This window comes from Tursiops truncatus, chromosome 9, assembly GCF_011762595.2.
Source record: "Tursiops truncatus isolate mTurTru1 chromosome 9, mTurTru1.mat.Y, whole genome shotgun sequence".
NCBI classification, from domain to species: domain Eukaryota; kingdom Metazoa; phylum Chordata; class Mammalia; order Artiodactyla; family Delphinidae; genus Tursiops; species Tursiops truncatus.
Genome location: NC_047042.1, coordinates 55,066,729 through 55,087,701, shown reverse-complemented (window position 1 = coordinate 55,087,701; position 20,973 = coordinate 55,066,729). Strand labels below are relative to the sequence as shown.

The following is a 20,973-nucleotide window of genomic DNA, read 5'->3' as shown; positions in this document are numbered from 1 at the left end:
GGCCCAGTTGCTCTGTGGCATAGTGGGATCTTCCCAGACCAGGGCTCGAACCTGTGTCCCCTGCATTGGCAGGCAGATTCTCAACCACTGCACCACCAGGGAAGCCCTCTTCCTCTTCTTCTAAGGGCACTAATCTCATGATGAGATTCGTTCCCCTATCCCCACTATGACCTATTCTGAACCTAATTACCTCCCAAAGGCCATCTCCAAATACCATCAAACTGGGGTTTAGGACTTTGATATGAATTGTAGTGGGAGGGGAGGGTAAAAGGGGAGTGGGCACAAACATTCAGCCCATACAGTCATATTTTGGCATATTTCCTTTCAGTCTTTTCTTTTTTTCTAAACATATTTAAAATAGTTGGGATTTTATTATATGTACATAGTTTTACACATAGTTTTGTGTACTGTCATAATTTTCCTTGTCATTTTTTGGAGTGAATTATTACCTTAAGATAGATTTGTGGGCTTCCCTGGTGGCGCAGTGGTTGAGAGTCCGCCTGCCGATGCAGGGGACATGGGTTCGTGCCCCGGTCTGGGAAGATCCCACATGCCGTGGAGCGGCTGGGCCCGTGAGCCATGGCCGCTGAGCCTGCGCGTCTGGAGCCTGTGCTCCACAAAGGGAGAGGCCACAGCAGTGAGAGGCCCGCGTACCGCAAAAAAAAGATAGATTCGTGTAGGTGGAATTAATGGATCAAAGAGCATGGACTTTTAAATATTTTTATGCATATTGCTAATTTGCTTTCCAGGAAGGTTGGTTGGATCAATTTGCAGTTCTGCCAACAGTATATGAAAGCATCTGTTTTACTGTACTCTTGCCAACACTGAGAATTACCAATTTAGAAATCATTTAAAAATGTCATCTGATTATTATTTTTAAGCTCTTTGTTGAAGGATAAAGACACAGGAAAGTATCTGATTATCCCAAAGCAAGCACACCTGAGTTGGCATTCATATCACGAAAGAGAACAAATTCGCCATCCTCAGGATCCCCTTCATGCTCCTTCCAGTCATTATTACCACAAGAATAACCGCCATTCTGACTTCTAAGAGCAATAAACTAGCCGTGTTCGATTTTCTCATTTCGGTGTAGTGTTCCATTTTATAAATACAGTATATCACATTGTACTTGTTCATTGTGCTGTTAATGGACATTTGGTTAGTTTTCAGTTGTAGATTATAAGCATTTCTGTACATTTCTTTTGGTGACAATGTTTATGCATTTTTGTTGGCATGCACCTTAGAAGTGGAATTGCTGGGCGGTAGGCTATGCCCGTATTCAGCTTCAATACTGCCAGACAGTAATTTCCAAAATGGTTATATCAATTTAGATACCTACCAGGAGTGTCTAAGAGTTTCAGTTTCTCCAAATTTGGGTTAACACTTGATAATGTCAGTCTTTTTCACTTTAGCAAGTTGGCTGGGCTGTGTATTGATATATCATTGCTGATGCCATTTGCATTTCTTGGTGATTAACGAGCTTGAACAATTTTTCAAATGTTTACTGGCCATTTGGAGATATCCTCTTTTGTAAGTAAACTGTTCAAGTATTTCGCCCATTTTCAAATTAAGTTGTCTGTCTCTTATTGAATTGTATAAGAAATTTTTATATTCTAGATCTTAATCTTTTGTCAGTTATCAAATTTCTTCTTCTACTCTTTGGGTTGCCTTCTTACTCTTTAGCTGTGTTTTAATGAGCAAAAGATACATTTTTAACAGACTCCAGGTTATCCATTATTTCCCTTTATGGTTAATGCTTATTGTGTCCTTTTAAAGAAAATTTGTCTACACCAAGGTCCTGAACATAATCGCCTCTTGTGAAATTTGCATTCTGTAATGCTCAGTGAGATTGAATTTTCTTCTATTTAAGAAAAATTTCTTTTGGTGCTTGCAACTTAATTGCCAGTCTTTATCTTTTACACATTGTTTTATAAACATATTGGTGTTTTTCTTATTGATTTCTATAAAATATTTATATATTAAGAAAAAATTTGCATTTTTGGTTCTAGGTATTTTCATAACTTTGTTAGCCTTGTAATTACTTTTAATAGATTTTAAGATGGTAGAATCATATTTTCTTTTGTAATTTTTCCCATTTATTTTAAGTGTAAAAAGTCTTTTTAATCTGTTAGGAAATATATACCTTCTAATTTTTGTGGTGCTTTGTTGTTATTTTGTTTTTCTACATTTAGCCCTTTGATTCACATGGGGATAATATTGTGAGGTGAGAATCTAAATAGATTTATTTCCCCTGATACCTAAGTCAATGTTCCTTTTATTAACTGAATGATTCTTCTCTTTCTAGTTGACTTATAATGCTTCCTTTTAATAAGCTGAGTTAGTTTATATACTTTAATTTGCTTTTCTAGTTACTCTGAGCCATTTGCATGTCAGTTCTAGCGCTGTGATATTCATTTTAAGTGTGTGTGTATGTGTGTCTGTGTGTGTGTATGCTTCGTTTGGTTTGGTTTGGTTTAGTTTGGTTTGGTTAGAAATGCTTCCCCTCATTTTTCATCTTTTTCAAACATTATTTTGACTATACTTGTCTGTTTACTCTGGATAAATTTACTTCTGGATAAATTTTAGAATCTTTTTCTTTCTTTCTTTTTTTTTGAATTCCAAAGAAGTCCTTTGAGATTCTAGATTAGAATACTTTAAAGCTGTAAGTTAGGAGCTTCCCTAACCTGTGTCCCCTGCATTGGCAGGCGGATTCTTAACCAGTGGTTAAGAATCCGCCTGCCAATGCAGGGGACACAGGTTCGAGCCCTGATTGGGGAAGATCCCACGTGCCGCGGAGCAACTAAGCCCGTGCGTTACAACTACTGAGCCTGCACTCTAGAGCCTGTGCGCCTAGAGGCCATGCTCTGCAACAAGAGAAACCACCACAATGAGAAGCCTGCCCACAGCAACAAAGAGTAGCCCTTGCTCGCTGCAACTAGAGAAAGCCCGTGCAGCAATGAAGACCCAACGCAGCCAAAAAAAAAGAAAGAAAAAAGAAAAAAAACTTCATTAAAAAAAAAAAAGAGTTCTTCACAAGTTAACTTGTAGGTTTTTTTAAAAAAAATAAATTTGTTTATTTTATTTATTTTTATTTTTGGCTGTGTTGGGTCTTTGTTGCTGCACACGGGCTTTCTCTAGTTGAGGCGCTCGGGGGCTACTCTTCGTTGTGGTGGGCGGGCTTCTCATTGTGGTGGCTTCTCTTGTTGTGGCACACGGGCTTAGTTGCTCCTCTGCATGTGGGTTCTTCCCCGACCAGGGCTCGAACCCATATCCCCTGCATTGGCAGGCAGATTCTTAACCACTGCGCCACCAGGGAAGTCCCAAGAACTCTTTCTTTTTCCTTCAATGTTTAGTCTTTGATACCAGAATGTATTTTTATACCTCTTTATGATTTATTCAAAGCTTACTCTACCTGAAGATACATACATATTATATATAATATATGTTATATACAGTTATATACTATAGTTATATATTATATAGTTATATATTATATATAGCTACGTATATAGTTATATATTATATTTATCTCTATATCTTATATATTATCTATATACTATACCTATATAAAATAGACTCCACTATAATGAAAATTTGGATATTATTTGATTGATGATTGGCTGCTGACCCATCCTATTGTCAGATGCCAGCAAACTGATAGTTTACATTAAGGAGAGGACTCAGGTTGGGGAGCTGGCCACACCAGAAAGACCAACTCTATGATTAGAGGGCTGGGACTTTGTGCCCTGACAGCCCTGATTTCAAGCCCATCTTTGCCTCTTACTGGGCAACCTTGGGCTTGTTTACTGATGATAAATTTCCTTATCTTCAAAATGGGAGTCACGGCAGAAATGGCAGGGTCCTAGCAGGAAACCAATGACACACTTAAAATGGATACTTTGAAAAGAGTTTAGTAAAATTTAATAAAGGGACAATTTACAAAGCTGTGGACAAATTATAAGGAAGTCACAGCGATAGTGCATTGTCTCAAGGCCAGAAACATTGAGTGTCATTTCCACCCCCAGACCTGAAGACAAGAGGGACAGGGTCGGTTGCCAGAGCTTAGAAGTGAGTAACGTCAAAGGGCAAACCCAACAGGAGCAGCACCTTTTGTGGACCCTGATGTGACTGTGCAGGTGGGAAGCTGGGGGAACAAGTAACCTGGGCTTACGCACCTCCTCCCTCTCACCTTCTGCAGGGGCTTTCCTGTTGATGAACCCAACTTGAATCCCGAGGGCAAGAGAGCCCTTTTAAAGAGGTCCAGTGGTTCTGGGATTTGGGCCTGCATCAGAATCACCTGCAGGTCTTGTTGAAATACAGAGCTCTGATTCAGTGGTGGTGGAGGGGGCTTGGATTTTGCAGTTCAAACACTTTCCCAGGTGATGCTGATCCAGCTGGTCTGGGGACCACACGTGGAGAGCCACTGATGTAGTCCTGGGTACAAAGGAAGGTGGAGAATGGTGGGCAGTGGCTCTGAAAAGGCAAGCGGAAGATATCTGGCCCAGTTTTCTTAGTTGTTAGAGGATTCAATGGATGTATGTTTAAGTACTTGTCATGCTGGAGGTTATCAGTAAATGTCCCCTTTCCTTGACTTCAGGCCTCAGCGTGCTCTTTGACTCCTCTTGACCATTATGGCTTCTACCAACTGCTCTGTTCAGATCTTCAAGACCTGCAAGAGGGCTCCCCAGAATCCTAACTCTGAACTTGGTCTCACCATCTGTTTTCTGCAGCTTCTCTCAAGCTCAGAGGACTCCTGTGCCAGCCTCAAGTCACCCAGGTTCCGACCCTGGGACATCTTCTTCCCTGCAAAGGTGTCGCTTTGAGCCTGAGGTGCTGACACTCTCTTTCGTTCTTGAGCTTTTATTTATTTATTTTTCAGGATTTATGACCCAAATACTTTAGTTTTTCTTTTAAAAAAAGTAACTCTCAATATGGATGTTTTCTTTTTCTTTCTTTTTTTTCTTTTTTTAATTCCAAATGGCTAAACAAATACCTACTATATGACTTCTTTGGGGAGGTACAAAAAATGTTTGCATTTCAATGGAAAACATGCATTGTCTGCAGCATACCCTTTCAAGTTATCAGATTCTGTCCCTATTCATTGTCTTTGAGTTGTTTTGCCATGCTTTCTAAATTGTAGGTAACTGATATGTAAATTTCATCTTGTCAGGTGGTGATTTTAATTGACTTCCTTCCCTCTGTGGAAAAACTAGTTTTGTCTCTGCAATTATGTGAGATAATAAATGTTTCTTATTGTATAAATTGGGTTTTCCATTACTTGCAGGGGAGACCCTCCTGACTGACAGATCCCTTATAAATTGGGGTTAGTAATACTTCCTGCCTGCCCCACAGGATTGCCCTGTGAAAGCACTTTAAAAGGTGTTTGAGGATACATGTTCTAAAGACTGACGCAGAGTATATGGGAGGTATGATGCATAGGCCCCTAGCTGGCTGGAGGCTTTATAGCCTCTTCTTTGAGTTGAAGAATTAGAAAGGAAATTAGTTCACATACACTTCCTCTAGGCTTTAACATAGCTGCAGTTTTTGCTTTTGTTACTGTTACCGAACCATGTCAGCCTGACACACAGCAAGCCAAACGCTGAGACACCAAAGTTTCCAGCCCAGAAAGAGTTTATTCACAAGGCAGCCAAGTGAGGAGACAGGAGAACAAGTCTCAGATCCGCCTCCCTGAAGGCAGGGGATTGGGATATTTTAGGGATAAGCAGGTGGTCTTAGGCTGGGGAAAGGTGATTGGAGGCAGGTTAAAAGGTGAGGTAATTGATGTTCTGTGCACATGCATCTGGGTTACATGTTTCTGCATATTCAAAATGGAGGCGCTTAGCATAATTTGTGAGTGGAGTTTTCCGGCCCTCTGACATCAAAAGGCCATTCACTGGACATCTGCACAGGCCCAGGTTTAGGGTCGGTGGTCCCAACCAGCCCCCAGCCAGCCTGCAGTGGGCAGGAGCAGACTCCAAATTCCTATAAAACCCCTGGGCTGCGTAAAGCTGGGAAGGGATACAATTAAAGAGAGGAAAAAAAGAAAAAAAAACCCAAACCTTAATCAATGAAGATATTTTTACAAGCAAAAGGGTTTTAATAATCTGTTCCCTTATCAGTTGTTCTGTAAGACAAATTCAAGCATTTCTATTAGTTATCAGCTTCCATTAACTATAGGGCATGGTTTCAATGCTAAACTGCAAAACACAGTGCTACTCAGGTATTTGCAGTAAACTGGAAAGTGGCTATTGGAATTTAGGGAAAATGGTCAAGTAGAAAGGCCTTTAGTGAATGCAATTTTTAAAACACAGTGATCAATACTACAAGGTTTAATTAACTGTTGTTGAATTTGTAAAGAAAAAAAAATGTTACCTGCCATTCCAGTTCTACAAGGACCAAGCCATCAGCCACTGCAGTTGCCCACTGACAGTGCACTCTGAGGGAAATTCAGGATGGAGAAAAACAGCAAACGTTCTGTGCTTTGGATATACCGCCCCTTAGGTATTTAAGATGAATATCTATGGAAGAATTTCAAGTGACCCCAGACTGTTGCATCTTCCCATACATAGAAAAGCATTAAAATCATTAACTTGAGCTATCTCTCTTCTTTGTGATTAGCAATACTCTTTTGACACTTGACTACATGTTTTTCCCCAACAAAAAGGTTCATATATCTCCTGGTTCCTCCCTTTACCTCTTGGAGTTCCTCTGAGCTATCTGAGAGGCTGTCTCTCAGGCTATAGTCCTCAATAAAGTCCCCAAATAAAACTTAACTCATAACTTTTACATTGTGTGATTTTCCTTGTCAACACATTTCATTACCAGTATGTCATTTGTCATTACCAGTATATTATTTGTCCCAGTCCTGTAGGTGGTTGAGTTTCTAGCTCATTGTAGTACTGAGGTCTGATTTCCAGCACTTCTGTCATCTCTAAGGGGTGTTAGTTAGTCTGCGCAAACTCTTAGCACATAAACAAGTGCTCTTTATTAAATCCTCTTTGATGATTACAGTTACTATAGAATTCCTCTTCACCGACCCCTCCCTCCAGAAAAATTACAAGCACTTGAAAATTAGAGTCTAAATTTTTTTTTTTTGTCTAAGCATGTTCTGAATACTGGGTTTGTGTTAGGCTTTATTAACACTTGGTCTTCAGGCTATAAAACCTTTCACCTCAAGCGTCCTCACTCTTCTAGCAGCTTCGATTGAATGGACAGAGAGGAGGAGACATCTTCCTAAAAAACAATCGTCTTCAAGGTTTGAAATCTTGTGACCAAAGTCATGGTTATAAAAGTCAGAAGGGGCCAGGTTTCTGTGAGCTCATCTTTGCTCTGGGTTAGAATTTAATGGGGTTTTTTTTGTTTGTTTTTTTGCTTTTGTTTTTGTTTTGCCATGCCACGAGGTATGTTTTTTGTTGTTGTTTTTGGGTGTTTTTTTTGCGGTACGCAGGCCTCTCACTGTCGTGGCCTCTCCCGTCGCGGAGCACAGGTTCCGGATGCGCAGGCTCAGCGGCCATGGCTCACGGGCCCAGCCGCTCTGCGGCATGTGGGATCTTCCCGGACCGGGGCACGAACCCGTGTCCCCTGCGTCGGCAGGTGGACTCTCAACCACTGCGCCACCAGGGAAGCCCTCACGAGGTGTGTTTTATTTTCATTAATCATACAAATAACTTTCTATAGTATTCCACGGCAAACCAGAGAATTTGGCAGTCCCTTTGGAGGGTCCCCTCAGAGACCTATGGGCTGGTGGCATCAGCAAGGAGTGCCTGGGTTCACAGTGCAGCTTGTCACTCATGTCCATCTTGCAGGTGGCTCTTCCTCCACATCACAGCTAGGGTCTCCAAGATGATGGGAGCAGAGGATCCTCCAGGTTCTTAGAAAATTTCACTCCGCTTGCTTCTCCTGCTCAGTGGTCTCTTTGGTCAGCAGGGTGTTCTTCTCCTGTGCCTCCGTCTTCTTCAGCTTGGCCTTATTGAAGCTGGTGATTTCCCCCATGTCCTGCTCACCTGCCATTTTCTTAAAACAATCCAAGAAGTTCTGCTCCAGGCCCACAGTCCCAGTGCTCCTACTCACGTTGCTGCAGCAAGAGACTAGAATTAATTGTGAAATCATTTTAAAAAGCTGTTGCAGACTTCTTATATCTTCATTCCTGAGCACCAACAAGCTCTAACCAACCAACCAACAGGTCTATGGATCTATTGGGTTTTAGTTTTTGGGTTTTTTTTAGACCTATTTTTAAAAAGTAAATACGTATTCACTCTTACGCTGGTTTGGACAATATAGACATGTTTGCTATTGATAAGAGGTTCTCATTTCCTCTTCTGTTGTGTATTTTAAAGCCATCTGTTGTTCTCAATGCTGATTCCACATGAGAATCAGTAACATAATCAAAATATAATGACTCTGGGGCTTCCCTGGTGGTGCAGTGGTTGAGAGTCCGCCTGCTGATGCAGGGGACACGGGTTCGTACCCCGGTCCGGGAAGATCCCACATGCCGCGGAGCGGCTGGGCCCGTGAGCCATGGCCACTGAGCCTGTGCATCCGGAGCCTGTGCTCCGCAACGGGAGAGGCCGCAACAGTGAGAGGCCCGCGTACCGCAAGTAATAATAAATATATATATATGTATGTAATGACTCTAACATTATTAATAATATATTTCTTTTTCTTCATACTAAGTCTTTGAAATCCAGCATGTATTTTATACATAAAGCACATCTCAACTCAGACCAGCCACATTTTAAGTGTTCAATAGCTCTGTGTGTCTAGTGTGACCATATCAGACGGCACAGATCTAGACCTAAGACTTCAAATGATTTTAAGAAAATGAAGACATAGGTGAGCAGTAAAAGCATGCAGAGTCTCATCTTGTCCTCAGGGTTGGGTAGGCAGCAAAATACAGATCCTGACTAAAATGTCAACTAGGCAAGGCAAATACCATGCATAAGTTGTAAACACTGGAGAAAAGAAAGTAGAACCAATCAAATAAAAGGCGGGAAGTGAAAAGAAAATTAAAGAAAATAAACAAGAAATCATGGCTGATAGTTTAAAATATTACAGTTGGTCCAAACTTTGGAATACTGTGCTAAAATTAAAAAGAATAAGGTAGGCAGTGTCTGATGGCCTCCCCGCAGTGATCTCTGCTTACTAGTGTTAATTCCCCTGTGTAATGCCTTCTCCTTGAGTTTGGCTGCATTTACGGACTCTCTCCTAATGAACAGAATACAATAGAATTGATGACATGTCACTTCCGAGATTAGGTTATGAAAAGGACTTGGTTTCTGTCTTGTGCACACTCTCGCTCATTCTCTCTTAGATCACTAACCCTTGGGAAAGCCGACTGCCGTGTCCTGAGGCAACCTTGCTGAGAGGTCCATGTGGCAAAGGACTGAGGCCTGCCAAAAACCACATGAATGAACTTAAAAGAAGATTCCCACCTCACTCCAGGTCAGGCATTCAGATGAGATCACAGCCTCAGCCAATAGCTTGACGCAGCCTCATGAGAGACTTTGAGCCAGAGTTGCCTAGGTAAGTTGCATCTGAAACTCATCCACAGAAACTGTGAGATAATAAATGTTTGTTGCTTTAAGTTGGGGGATAATAGGTTATGCAGCAATAGATAATGAACACAGTAGCTATATATTAACATTAAATATAAAAAACCCCAGTTACTGTTTAGTACATGTAGAATGAACCCGTATGTAAAAACATGCAAAAATTAAAATGTGTGAGAGGTAGACAGAATAAGATTTATTAATATATGATTATTCCTGTCTTTCCTTTCTCCTTTATTCTCCTTACATACACTAAAGTGAGTCTTTTCCTTCCTTACCCTTCTCTTAGATGCTAAATCAGAAGAGTATAAAGAGATCTGCCTGAAAGTAGGAAGGATTTAGTGAAAAATCAAGCTAGTGTACAGAATAAAGAACTGGAGGTTAAAGAGAAAAGAAAGGAGAAAAATATGCACAAATTGGGGCTTGACAAAGTTTTGTGATTTAGCATATCAGAGATCCTAGCGTGAAAAGTATAGTATGGGTTTGAACTGGGGCACTTTTAGGGTTTTCAAGAGATGGGTACAAGGATTGGAAATGCTTCTTCATTAATATTTTGTGGATGAACTACTTTCTTTGAATCTAATATTATTCAGAGACTGGGCTATGTGGAAAATAGAATTTAGTAGGGTTATGTATGTATATAGATAAATGTTGGTACATAAAACCTTATAAGGAAGCAGTGAAAGGCTTTCATTTTTCATTATTTGTTCTTCTGTATTTGAAATTTTAATAGCAAGCTATATTGATAAAAATCTGAAGAAGTTATTTCACTAAAATATCTGTGCGATGTTGCCAGTGCAAGACACACGTGATAAATTCTTAGCAACAGCTATGACACAGGTAGGAAATGGGTGCTGGTGGCCCCAGTGGTGACATGAGACAGAGAAAGAGAGAAGAAAAGATCGCACCATGGGTAACTGAGAAGCTTTGCAATGAATACATTCAGAACATCCTAGAATTCATTAGGAGGAACTTTGAGAGGTGTCGAAGATGAAGCAATTGTGGATTGTGGGAGAGTCAGAGAAATCCTGTTTTTCGACTGACTTGTGAACCAGTTTTAACCCTGGGATTGTGAAACCTGGGGGAATAAGTATGAAACCTCCATAAAATTATTGACAACTGTAATCATCCCCTAAACAATATTATGCAAAAGACTCTCAGAAAGTCAGGTCAGCTGCTGGGTGCAGAGAAATGGGAATGCTCAAATACTGCTTGTGAGCAGTTACACAGGCAAAAACAACAAGTTTGTAGAGGGTAGTGTGGCTTTTAAAATACCTGAAGGAAAATAATTCTCTTTCTAAACGCCCACTCTCCCATTCCCCAAACATCTCAGTCACCCTTTGCCTGTGAAACATATGCAAACCCCCAGGAGCACATAGTTTACTATGGTGCAGTAACTTTTGCTGAGTACCTTCCTCGAGTTTAGCACTGTGCCAAGGGATTCAAGCATCATACAGGATATATCCCCACCCATCAGTTCTTAAACTCTGGTCAAGGAGAGAAATCACACCCAGCAAACAGTGAGTGACAGCGTTGGGTGTACTGAGACTATCTCCTCACTGTCAAAATATAAGACTGCATGGTACAGGAAAACAGATAATAACTAGGCACCACATCATATAACATCAACTCGATGAGGATATTTGGGCATTTATAAACTTTTCCATTATAAAGATTACTATGGGGGTGGGGGGAGAAAGATTTAGGGACTTGCTTAAAATCAAACAGTGCCCTCCCTCCTCCTTCCTTCCTTCCTTCCTTCCTTCTCTTCCTTTCTTCCTCCCTCTATCCATCTATTCGTTTAATCAATGTTTATTTAGCGCTTACTATGTGTCAAGCTCTGTACTAGGTCCTGGGGATAAAAAGGTTAGCAAAAACTCTGGCCCTCAAATATCTTGGAGTGTGTAGGGGAGATAGATCAAATAATTATACAAAAATATGTAATTATAATTTTGATAATGTTATAAAGGTTAACAATATAGTGCTGTGAGACTATGTAACTTGACCATGGGATTCAAGTCTAGATTGACCCCAAATTCCCTGCTGCTCTTACTAACCACTCTTTGCCTTTTGCAAAGTAGCCAAACTACCATCCTAAAGATTGTATTGCTAATTCTGCTTCTGGAATTTCCTTTTCTTTGTTGAAGCTGCCATGATAGTCCACTGTACTTGCATCACAGTTGTCACTGCTGGTGTGTAGCAGAACCATTTCAGGCTTGAGGTTCAGAGAGCCCCAGTTCCAAATGCTCATTTTGTCACTGTCTATCTCTGTGACATTGGGCAAGTCATTAGACCTCTCTGAGCCTCAGTTTTCCCAACCGTAAAATGGGAATAATGGTATATGTCAAGCACATGGGACTTAATATCCATGCAATAATTGACTATTATTATTATTAACAACTGAGAATGTTACTGCCTGTAAATCTGGACCCAGGGAAACTGGTCAGTTTGTCCAGAGTTAGAGCTGTACCTGATGCCTAAATTAGAATTTTATACCTTATGTTCATGAAATCTTTCTCAAGATTAGAAATAAGCACTGTAGGGACTTCCCTGGTGGTCCAGTGGTTAAGACTCCGTGCTTCCATTGTAGCGGGCACGGGTTTGATCCCTGGTCTGGGAACTAAGATCTTGCATGCCGCACAGCATGGCCAAAAAAAAAGAAAAGAAAGAAGCATTGTATGTTTGAAGACAGAAAAGCAATGGAACTATATGTCCATACACAAAAAGATGGGACCTTCAGTGTTTATATTAATGGAGCTGTCATTTTCTGTTAAAGAAACACATTTGAGTAAGAAGCCTCCAGCCAGAGCACTTTAGTTACATGTTTTGGCAACAGTAAGGGTATGGTGTAGGGACTCTATGATTCTGGACAGCAGAATCAGGGTTTTGTTCCTGGAAAAGTAATGTTAGATTGTTTATCCATTTACATCCAGTAAGACTATTATCCGCTGATTGCAATTACAACCCCCTGGAGATATTTGGACATCACATCCATTCTATTACATTCTTGGCTCCTTGCTACCCACTTCTTTTTTTTTTTTGGCACCTCATCTTTATCCAGATGAGCAAATTGTTGCCAACCAGTGTACATTATTCTGATCAGTTCTTAGGAAGGAGGCTATGGGAGTACAAGAGACCCATCCAATGAATGGCTGAGCGAGCCCTACACCCCCCAAACTGGAGGTTTGGAAGCCCTTTGATGTAAAGGATCGTATTGGGACTAGATCCTAATCCTGCTCATCCACTCATTAGGTGGAAAACTTGAGCTGGTCACCAACTTCTCTGAACTTCAACTTCTATATCTTGGGCACATAGTAAGCACTTCTTTTTTTTTTTTTTTTTGCGGTACGCGGGCCTCTCACTGTTGTGGCCTCTCCCATCGCGGAGCACAGGCTCCGGACACGCAGGCTCAGCAGCCATGGCCCATGGTCCCAGCCGCTCCGCAGCACGTGGGATCCTCCCGGACCGGGGCACGAACCCGTGTCCCCTGCATCGGCATGTGGACTCTCAACCACTGCACCACCAGGGAAGCCCAGTAAGCACTTCTTAAGTGTTTTAGATATTAATTCTGTGCCATAGGTTTTATTCTCCCCATTTTTCATATGGGAAGACTGAGTGCTGTTCAGAGGGGTTAAGCTCAATGGCGTGTGTTTAGTTGATGATGCAACTAACGTTTAAACCAGGGTTTCTCAACCTCAGCACTACTGATGCTGTGGACCAAATAACTCTGTTGTGGTGGCTGTCTGTGCATTGAAGGATGTTTAGCAGCATCCCTGGGCTCTGCTCTCTCCCAATCCCAGCTGTGACAACCACAGTGTCTCTGGACATCATCCAGTGTCCCCAGGGAACCAAAAATGGTGTCTTGCACCAGGTGGAGAAGCACTGATTTAAACCCAGGGTCTTTCTGGCTCTAAAGCCTACAGTCATTCCACGACATGACATCACTCATAAATACCATTTGATTCCTCATTTTAAAAAGGAATTTAAACAAGGTTTTTGTTTAAAAAAAACAATAATCACATATTATTTCCAGAGGTTGATTAAAGTGAAATCAGTATATCTTGTCATGTTTCCCTCTTTTGCTCTTTTTTTTTTTTTGTCTTTTAATCTATTAGTAGTTACCACTTGACTTTTACTGACGCCCCCATCAGGTGCCCACTGATTTCATTGTTCCCCTTCCTCCATCATAATCCTCTTTGTACCTTCAGATGGCTTAAAGCTTTAGCTATTGAAAGTTTGTTGGTTGCTGTTGTTTAGGTTTGTCTTTTGGTTTTAAAACAGAGCTCAATATTTTGGGTTAAAAGCATGGGTGCCCTACCAGCAGTTCTCAATGCTGGCTGTCCATTCAAATCCTCGGCAGTTTTTATAAATGAAAACTTCTGTGGGTTCTGATTCAGTTGGGAAGGGGAAAAATGGGAGTTTTAAAAACTACTCAGCTGATTCTAACAGGCTAAAGTGCTGAGAAACTCTTAAAAGGCAGCAGAGTTTATTTGCTGCATTAGTAGTTCCTCTCAATCAGAATCACCAGAATTTGTTTAAACAAATGAAAAACAAAAAATATTTCTCAGAAGCAGAGATTAATTCATTCAGTAATTCTGGGGTTGGGCCCCAAACTCTTCATTTTAACAAGTGACTAAGGTGATTCTGATGGTGTGGTCCACAGACCAACTTGGAGGAACACTGTCAAGAGTTAGTTTGTTTGAGTCATACTCGGTTCTGCTTCATACAAGCCAAGTAATGAGGAAGAAGAAGTGAAACTTCTGAACCCCAGTATCCTAATCTGAAAAGTGAGGATGAAACAGAGCCCACCTTGCAGAGTTTCTTTGAGAGCCAAGGAGACATTGCACAGGTGCAGAGCCTTGGGATGTGTTGGTGGTCATCTATATTATTAATGGGTTTAGAACCTTAGGCAATTTGATTATTATTCTTACTAAGGTTTGTTTTGGTTTGGTTGGTTGGTTGTTTTTTAAAGTTAAAGCTAACAGCATATGGGGCTTCCCTGGTGGCGCAGTGGTTCGGAGTCCGCCTGCCGATGCAGGGGACACGGGTTCGTGTCCCGGTCTGGGAAGATCCCACATGCCACCGAGCGGCTGGGCCTATGAGCCATGGCCGCTGAGCCTGCGCGTCCGGAGCCTGTGCTCCACAACGGGAGAGGCCACAACAGTGAGAGGCCCGCGTACCGCAAAAAAAAAAAAAAAAAAAAAAAGCTAACAGTATAAACTATTTATAGATCACTTTTGGGTGGAGGGAGGGGTCCTTTGGAAAACACATATAGCGAAGTTGGTAGAGTTCTCGGGGGTGCCTGCCAGCCCACTTTGCACGCCGTGTCCACATCTGCCTCCCCTACTAGAGGGTAAGCTTCTGCACAGCACTTCTTCACCCACACTGCACCTAATCCTCTTCTCTGCCTTGTCAGTGCTCTGGGCACCTTGTTGAATTGAACGACTGGTTCTATTAGTTTGCTAGAGCTATTATAACAAATTACCACGAACAGAATGACTTAAACAACAAAAATTTATGGTTTCACGATTCTGGAGGCTAGACATCCAAGATCACTATGTTGGCAGGGTTGATTCCTGCTGAGAGCTGTGAGGAAGAGTCTGTTTCATGTCTGTCTCCTCGCTTCTGGTGGTTTGCTGGCAATCTCTACTGTTCCTTGCCTTGTAGAAGCATCACCCTGATTTGTGCCTTAATCTTTTTGTTCCTTTTTTATAAAATATATACCTTATGTATAAGGTATATGTATGCCTTATGCTCCCACAGTATAATGTGCTAAAAACTGGTTCTGTCAATGCTTGGAATAAAGTCAGTCTGTTGTCACTAAAGTTGAGCAATTTTCCTCTAGAACATTCCAGAAATTTTAAATATCTGATAAAAAATGACTGTTAGAATGAACTGTGACCTTTAGTTGCACTGATAGTTTCCACTTAAACTAAGCAGGAGCTGTGTCTGATTGAGGAAGCCTAATGATGTTGCAACTTGATTGTAATAAATAATTATTTTTGATTGAAAAGTTAAAAATGTCAACAAAGACACGCAGAAGTGACTCTCTGCTCCTAATTCCCAAAATAATTTCTCCCTTCTCTGAACACACTTTTGGTACCTCTCTTAGGACATTTTCTGTTTTTTAGCTTGTATTGTAGTTATTTATATCCATGTCTGGTCTGCCCAATATATGAAACTGTAAAAAGGTTGAGGGCAGGGACACCCACTGATTCAACTTTGGATCTCTTAAAATGCCGGCTCTCAATGATCCCTTACATAAAGGAGGAGTCTCTCTCTATTTAATGAAGGAATTGGTGAATTCATGTGCATTCCTCAGTCATGAGGACTAACACTTTTGAGAGAATGCTTACAAGGTGTTCCTATGCAACTAAATACTTTGATCCATTTTCCAGATAAAAGCAAAGGAGAACAAAAATGAATTAAGGGTATACAGGATGGCGGTTTACATCACCGCTTCAGACAAGTGTTTGCTCCACAAGTGGTAGCAGTCGCAAAAGGGAACACTTTAAGAGGGTAGGAGACCCAACCTCTAATCACTCATAGGCTGTATGATTATAGTCAAGATGCTGGAACTCTCTCCCCTTCCTTCATAAAAGGCATTGATGAGGTGATAATTCCTTCTCATCACATTTGTCTTGTAGTCACCATTCAAGAAGATTGATGCTCTAATCTTATGACGATTTAAGATCCTATTCTTAAAATGGCTTGAAGTTTATGTAGCTTCAGCATGGTGATTCAGCATCACCTGAATCACCTGCTGACCTTGCTCTATCAGTAGCTGCTTCCTAAAACATTGTGTTGAGAAGGATTCTGAGGGCTTATTTACCTTATTTAGGCTAAGCGGAAGCGACAGCCTTGACTTCATTGTGATGTCTGGCATGAGGCAGGGAGGGGAGTATCAGTAAATAAGCCATGTCATCTCTGATCTAGTCCAATGCCTTCACTCCACAGGAAGAAAATGAGAATAGAAGCTCATGTCTTAAGTTTACCATATTCCAGGCATTATCCAAATTGCTTTTATATGCACACATTCATCTAATCCTTAGCCAGTCTTAAGAAGTTAGCATTATTATGATTCCTGTTTTGAAGATGAGGTTTATGGGAGCAAAATTTGCCTGAGGTTTACATCCTGGAAATCCATATCTTTAAGCACTTCCTTATACTGCCTCCTAATCTGTGGGCACTTACTATGTGCTAGGCTAATGGTACTCAGCCAGGAGTGGTTTTGCCCTCCAGGGGACATCTGGCAAAATTTTTGGTTGTGGGAGGAGAGGGGGTTCCTTGAATTTAGTGGGTAGAGGCCAGAGATGCTGCTAACCACACAGTACAGCGCCCCACAACAAAGAAGTATTTGGCCCCAAATGTCAGTAGTGCTGAGACTGAGAACTCTGAGTTAAGCCATGTGAAAGTCATTTTTCAGACTGAGGATGAAACTCTTCCTGGAGCCCAATACATACAATTACTGCCTCTCTTTTGCAGAAAAAGGAAGGTGCTCTCAGAATCAAGAAGTGGTCATCATAAGACAGGAACCCAGGTAGTCAGATTCTAGAGGCCTCCATTAAACTCCTTTATCATCATCTTCCTCTACTATGAAAACACGTCAACTCTTTTAACACCTACTCACCTATTACGAATTTCAGAAGCTAGGAACATTCAGCCAAGTGTGAACAATCTCCACCGTGGTGTGTGTTTCTCTAAAGATAAGAAGTATTTGTTCCAACAGTTCCAAGAGGGTCTTTAGAAGCTCTTACTATAGAACCACTGATATCGCTGGAGTAGACATTCAGATCCTTGCTTTAAAATAAAACTCTGAAGAGAAAGCTAATTTTAGGACATAACAATCTTTTTCAAGAATAATTAGCTCTGTGTTGTATTCAACTTTAATTTTTTCCCTTTTGTTTTTAGGAGCTGGTGAGCCTGGAAGCTTATTTAGGAAGAGGAAATGAAACTGAAAAGACACAGTAAGATTCCTCTTTTTCTTGGAAGCAAGACACGATATGAATAATTCTCATGCTGTCCAATTAACTGCCTCAAGTACAAATAGAAAAAAAAAATACACACTTGGTTATTTGGAAGAAATTGAAGAAAAAGCGAAGAACGGGATGGTAGTTTCAACAATAAAGCCCTATACAAATAACTTCCTTTCGGATTTAAGACTTGTCTCCCGCAGAAAAAGCAATGCTCATGAAACAGGGTGACGGTGGGTGATGGAGAAAGTTAAAGAAATAAAGAGAAATAAAAGAGCTTGAAGCGGGGGGGGGGGGGTCGCGGGGGGGGGGGAATTGAGCTTCTCCTTCTGAGAGGAATTACCGAAAAACGGAAGGAGGGCTGGAAAACAACGGGCGTGGGCAGGGTGACTCCATGAGTTCAGAATGAATGGTCCGGGCGCCTGCCAGAAGCTTTCATCCGCCGGGCGTTGGTCGGGTGCAGGGGGATGATTTAAGAACCTCCAAATCACTGGATTTTAAATCTTCTCCAATAAGGTTTTCCGAGTGCCAGCGCGGGCAGCATAACGGTGGGTTTGTTCGGCAGCTTGTCGGGGTCCTCCCGCCCTCGCTCGTCGCCTGCCAGGTCCAAGACAGACCATCCCAGACATTCCGCGACCCCAGAAAGCGGAGAACCGAGCGCGAAGAATGAAATGCGGATAGCGTGGCTCCGGCAAGAACCTCAGAAACCTTATTTGGGGTCGTCTAGGAGGCTGGAAATGTGTCGAGTGCCGCAGGTGGTGGGCGGCACTGGAATTTAATATTCTGGAGCCCCTACACTGTGACAGGCAGAGCGCCTAGAGAGCCACACTCAAGGTCTAGCTCGGTGAGGTAGGTTAGAAGGATCTTCAGCGAGGTTACACACCTTGCATTTGCCGCTCCCTCTGCCTGGAACGCTCTTTCCGATACGTCTGTGGTAGCTCCCCGGTTTAGGAGCTTTAGGGTGGGCTTTCTTGTCTATCATGGAGCTCCTGCATTTTAATTGTAACTGTGATGCTTTCTCTCCCCTCCCCTTCGCACATGAACTGCGTACAATAAACAACCACGCTCCCCTCATGTCTCCTCCTGGGACCCGGCACCAATCTGCATCACTGCCTCTGGATGTCGCGGTCACAGCCTCCCGCCGGATCCCATGGGGATTCTGTCCTCCGTCATCCCGTGCCTGCAATCCTCCCTTCTCCACGTGATTTTTTCCTTTCTCTATCCCTTTGCCTCGGTCTGAGTTCCTCAAGAGGTCGAATCCTCTTTGCCTGTTCGCCCAGTGTGTCCTCTGAAACCGTGTCCTTTAACCAGCCTCTCACGCGCCGCCCTCTCTTCTTCCTCCCTCCCTGGCCCGGAAACGCCGCTCCACGAACATTTACTGAGTGTCAAGGGCACGCATATAGCGCGCTGGGCCGCCGGGAACTCCTACCCCCTACCAAAGGCAACTCTCACCTCCCTCCACCCCTCGCACCCGTCGGGAACTCGGCTTCCCACCTCCCCTGACTGCGTCATGGAATCGGTGCTTTTTCCAGGTGCATGGCCCCACCTCCTTCCCCGGAGACGACTCCTGGTTGGTGGGAGTGTGGGTCACTCTGCCGTCCCTCCCGCCCTCCCCGCGTGGCCCCGCCCCAGAGCGGGCTCTGGCTCCTCCTCCTCGCTCACGCCCCTAGCTCCCCACTCCAGCTAATCGCCTGGAGGCGCGCGCGGAGAAGTTCTGGGCAAAGTACTGGGAACTGGGTGAGCGATAGCAGCGCACGCGAGCCGGGCGGAACAAGGGGAGCCGAGAGCCAGGCGGCCAGTGCGCGGCGCAGGTTCTGACCCGGGCGGCCGTAGGCGAGTAGCCCTCCCCGCCCCTGTCTCCTGCGGCTGGTGAGGGAACTATCAGCTGTGCGTTGCTGGGGGACCGAAGAAGCCGGGTTTGCCTCCTCCCGCGTGTGTGGACGACCCTCGGAGCTAGGCGGCGTCCGCGGCGGCAGAGCGTGCAGGTTAGAGTCGAGATGCCCGCCAGGATGGCGCTGGGGTGTGGTGGGGCCCCGGGCCGTGGCGCGGGCTCGGAAGGGCTGCGGTATGGGGGGTGCCGCCGGTCTCAGCAAGCCTGGAGTCTGCCTCCTGTCGCCGAGGAACAACCGGTCAGTGGGGGCAGCCCCGAGTCGCCCTCGGTGCCGGCCTCCCGGGAGTTAGGGCCCGAGTGCTGCCCGCCCTGGAGTGCTCTCCTGAGAGGCACGGTTTGGCCGGGATTGACGGCGAGAAGGCGCCGAGCCTGGGTCGGGGCACCGGAGGATGCGGCTCCGAGCGTTGTTCTGGGCAGCCGGGAGGCGCGGCGCCGGGGCGGGAGGCACAGGAAACCAGCTTGATTGGGCCGAGCGCGAGGCTTCACCACATCCGCGGGCTGGGGCGCGCCGGGGGCACCTGGGAGGCGCTGGCCTTGCAGGCTCCGGGCTCGCCCGCCTCCCCGCGCCCGGCCTGCTCCAGTCTCCGGCACCCAGGCTGCGGTCTGAGGGCACTTGTCCCTTCGGGCTTCCCAGCAGCCTGGGAAGCGTTTGCAGCTTCTGGAGTCACTAATGGGCATTGTTCTAGATCGTCCAGATACTTCTTAGGTCAGGGCGCGCCTCCCTCTTTCGGTAATGCAGCTTGCCAGCCACCTTACGCACATTTGTACTCTCCCTCCTCCGTCTCACGAACTACCAGTCTCTTCTATAGTCAGGACTCTAAGATGAGGGGAGCTGTGAAGTTGTCGCTTTCGATGTGTCTGGGAATTGCGCTGAGGTGCATCTGACCAACGCCCCCCCCCCCCCAACAATGTTGCCCTGACCCTCAGAGTTTGAGTACTGGGATGAGGGCATCTAGAAATGTTTTAAGCTGCAGCTGCAAAACAGATCCATCCATAGACAGGTAAAGGTGTAGGTCTAACTTTTGAGCACCCACACTCTACCTCCAAACATCATTCAAGGTGAGGCCCCCCTTCTGGCCCAAGGAGACCAACTAGGCAGGCCTGGGCTGAAACGCACCCAAGCTAAATGACCATCCCCTCCACCAACATACTAGCACACCACCCTGTTTGGTATATAGTCTTATTAGCTAGGTATTTCTAACTAGATGGGAAATTGAGGCTCCAGCAGGTTAACCAGTTTTCCCAAGATTATCCTGACAGAACTAGAATTCCAGCTCATTTTCTCTCTATTGTGCTGGGCTGCTTCCAAGAAACTAAAATGTGGTTTCCACCATTACAGCCAGTAGACATTTAGCTTTATTTATAACAAAAGCTATTGCTTAACCAAAAGATTTTATCATTACTGAGATTTAGTTTCAATAATAGCCTAATAATTATGCTGTAAACCAGATACTACCAGGCTGCCATAGGCTGTATTCTTTCATCTTCGCCATCTTGATGGCAGTGCTGTGAGGTTATCTCCATTTTATAGATGAAGAAACTGCAGCCTAGGTTTGGGAAT

The 20,973-nt window shown here is 43.7% G+C and overlaps 2 protein-coding genes and 1 long non-coding RNA gene across 7 annotated transcripts in view; 2 read left to right on the top strand and 1 right to left on the bottom strand.

Moving 5' to 3' along the window:
- The window catches only part of LOC117313596 (uncharacterized), a 105,871-nt gene extending 88,071 nt beyond the window's left edge, over window positions 1-17,800 (top strand). The window contains exons 6-7 of the long non-coding RNA XR_012333987.1: window positions 9,311-9,522; window positions 17,460-17,800. This is a non-coding gene — a long non-coding RNA (uncharacterized lncRNA). The remainder of the gene's footprint in view (window positions 1-9,310; window positions 9,523-17,459) is intronic.
- Window positions 3,900-8,356, bottom strand: LOC101321855 (thymosin beta-10-like). Its single transcript, XM_073809751.1, has one exon. It carries the CDS (start codon window positions 8,107-8,109, stop codon window positions 7,882-7,884), a length of 228 nt encoding a protein of 75 aa, XP_073665852.1. The 5' UTR covers window positions 8,110-8,356; the 3' UTR covers window positions 3,900-7,881.
- A 1,411-nt stretch (window positions 17,801-19,211) lies between the features above and the next one.
- The window catches only part of OSBPL3 (oxysterol binding protein like 3), a 206,022-nt gene continuing 204,260 nt past the window's right edge, over window positions 19,212-20,973 (top strand). For 3 of the 5 annotated variants that reach the window (XM_033863090.2, XM_033863093.2, XM_033863091.2), the window contains exon 1: window positions 19,213-19,506. The gene's annotated coding sequence lies outside the window, so the exon portion shown is untranslated. Of the gene's footprint in view, window positions 19,507-20,973 lie in introns of all 5 variants that reach the window. The other 2 variants (XM_033863094.2, XM_033863092.2) reach the window with 1 other exon arrangement.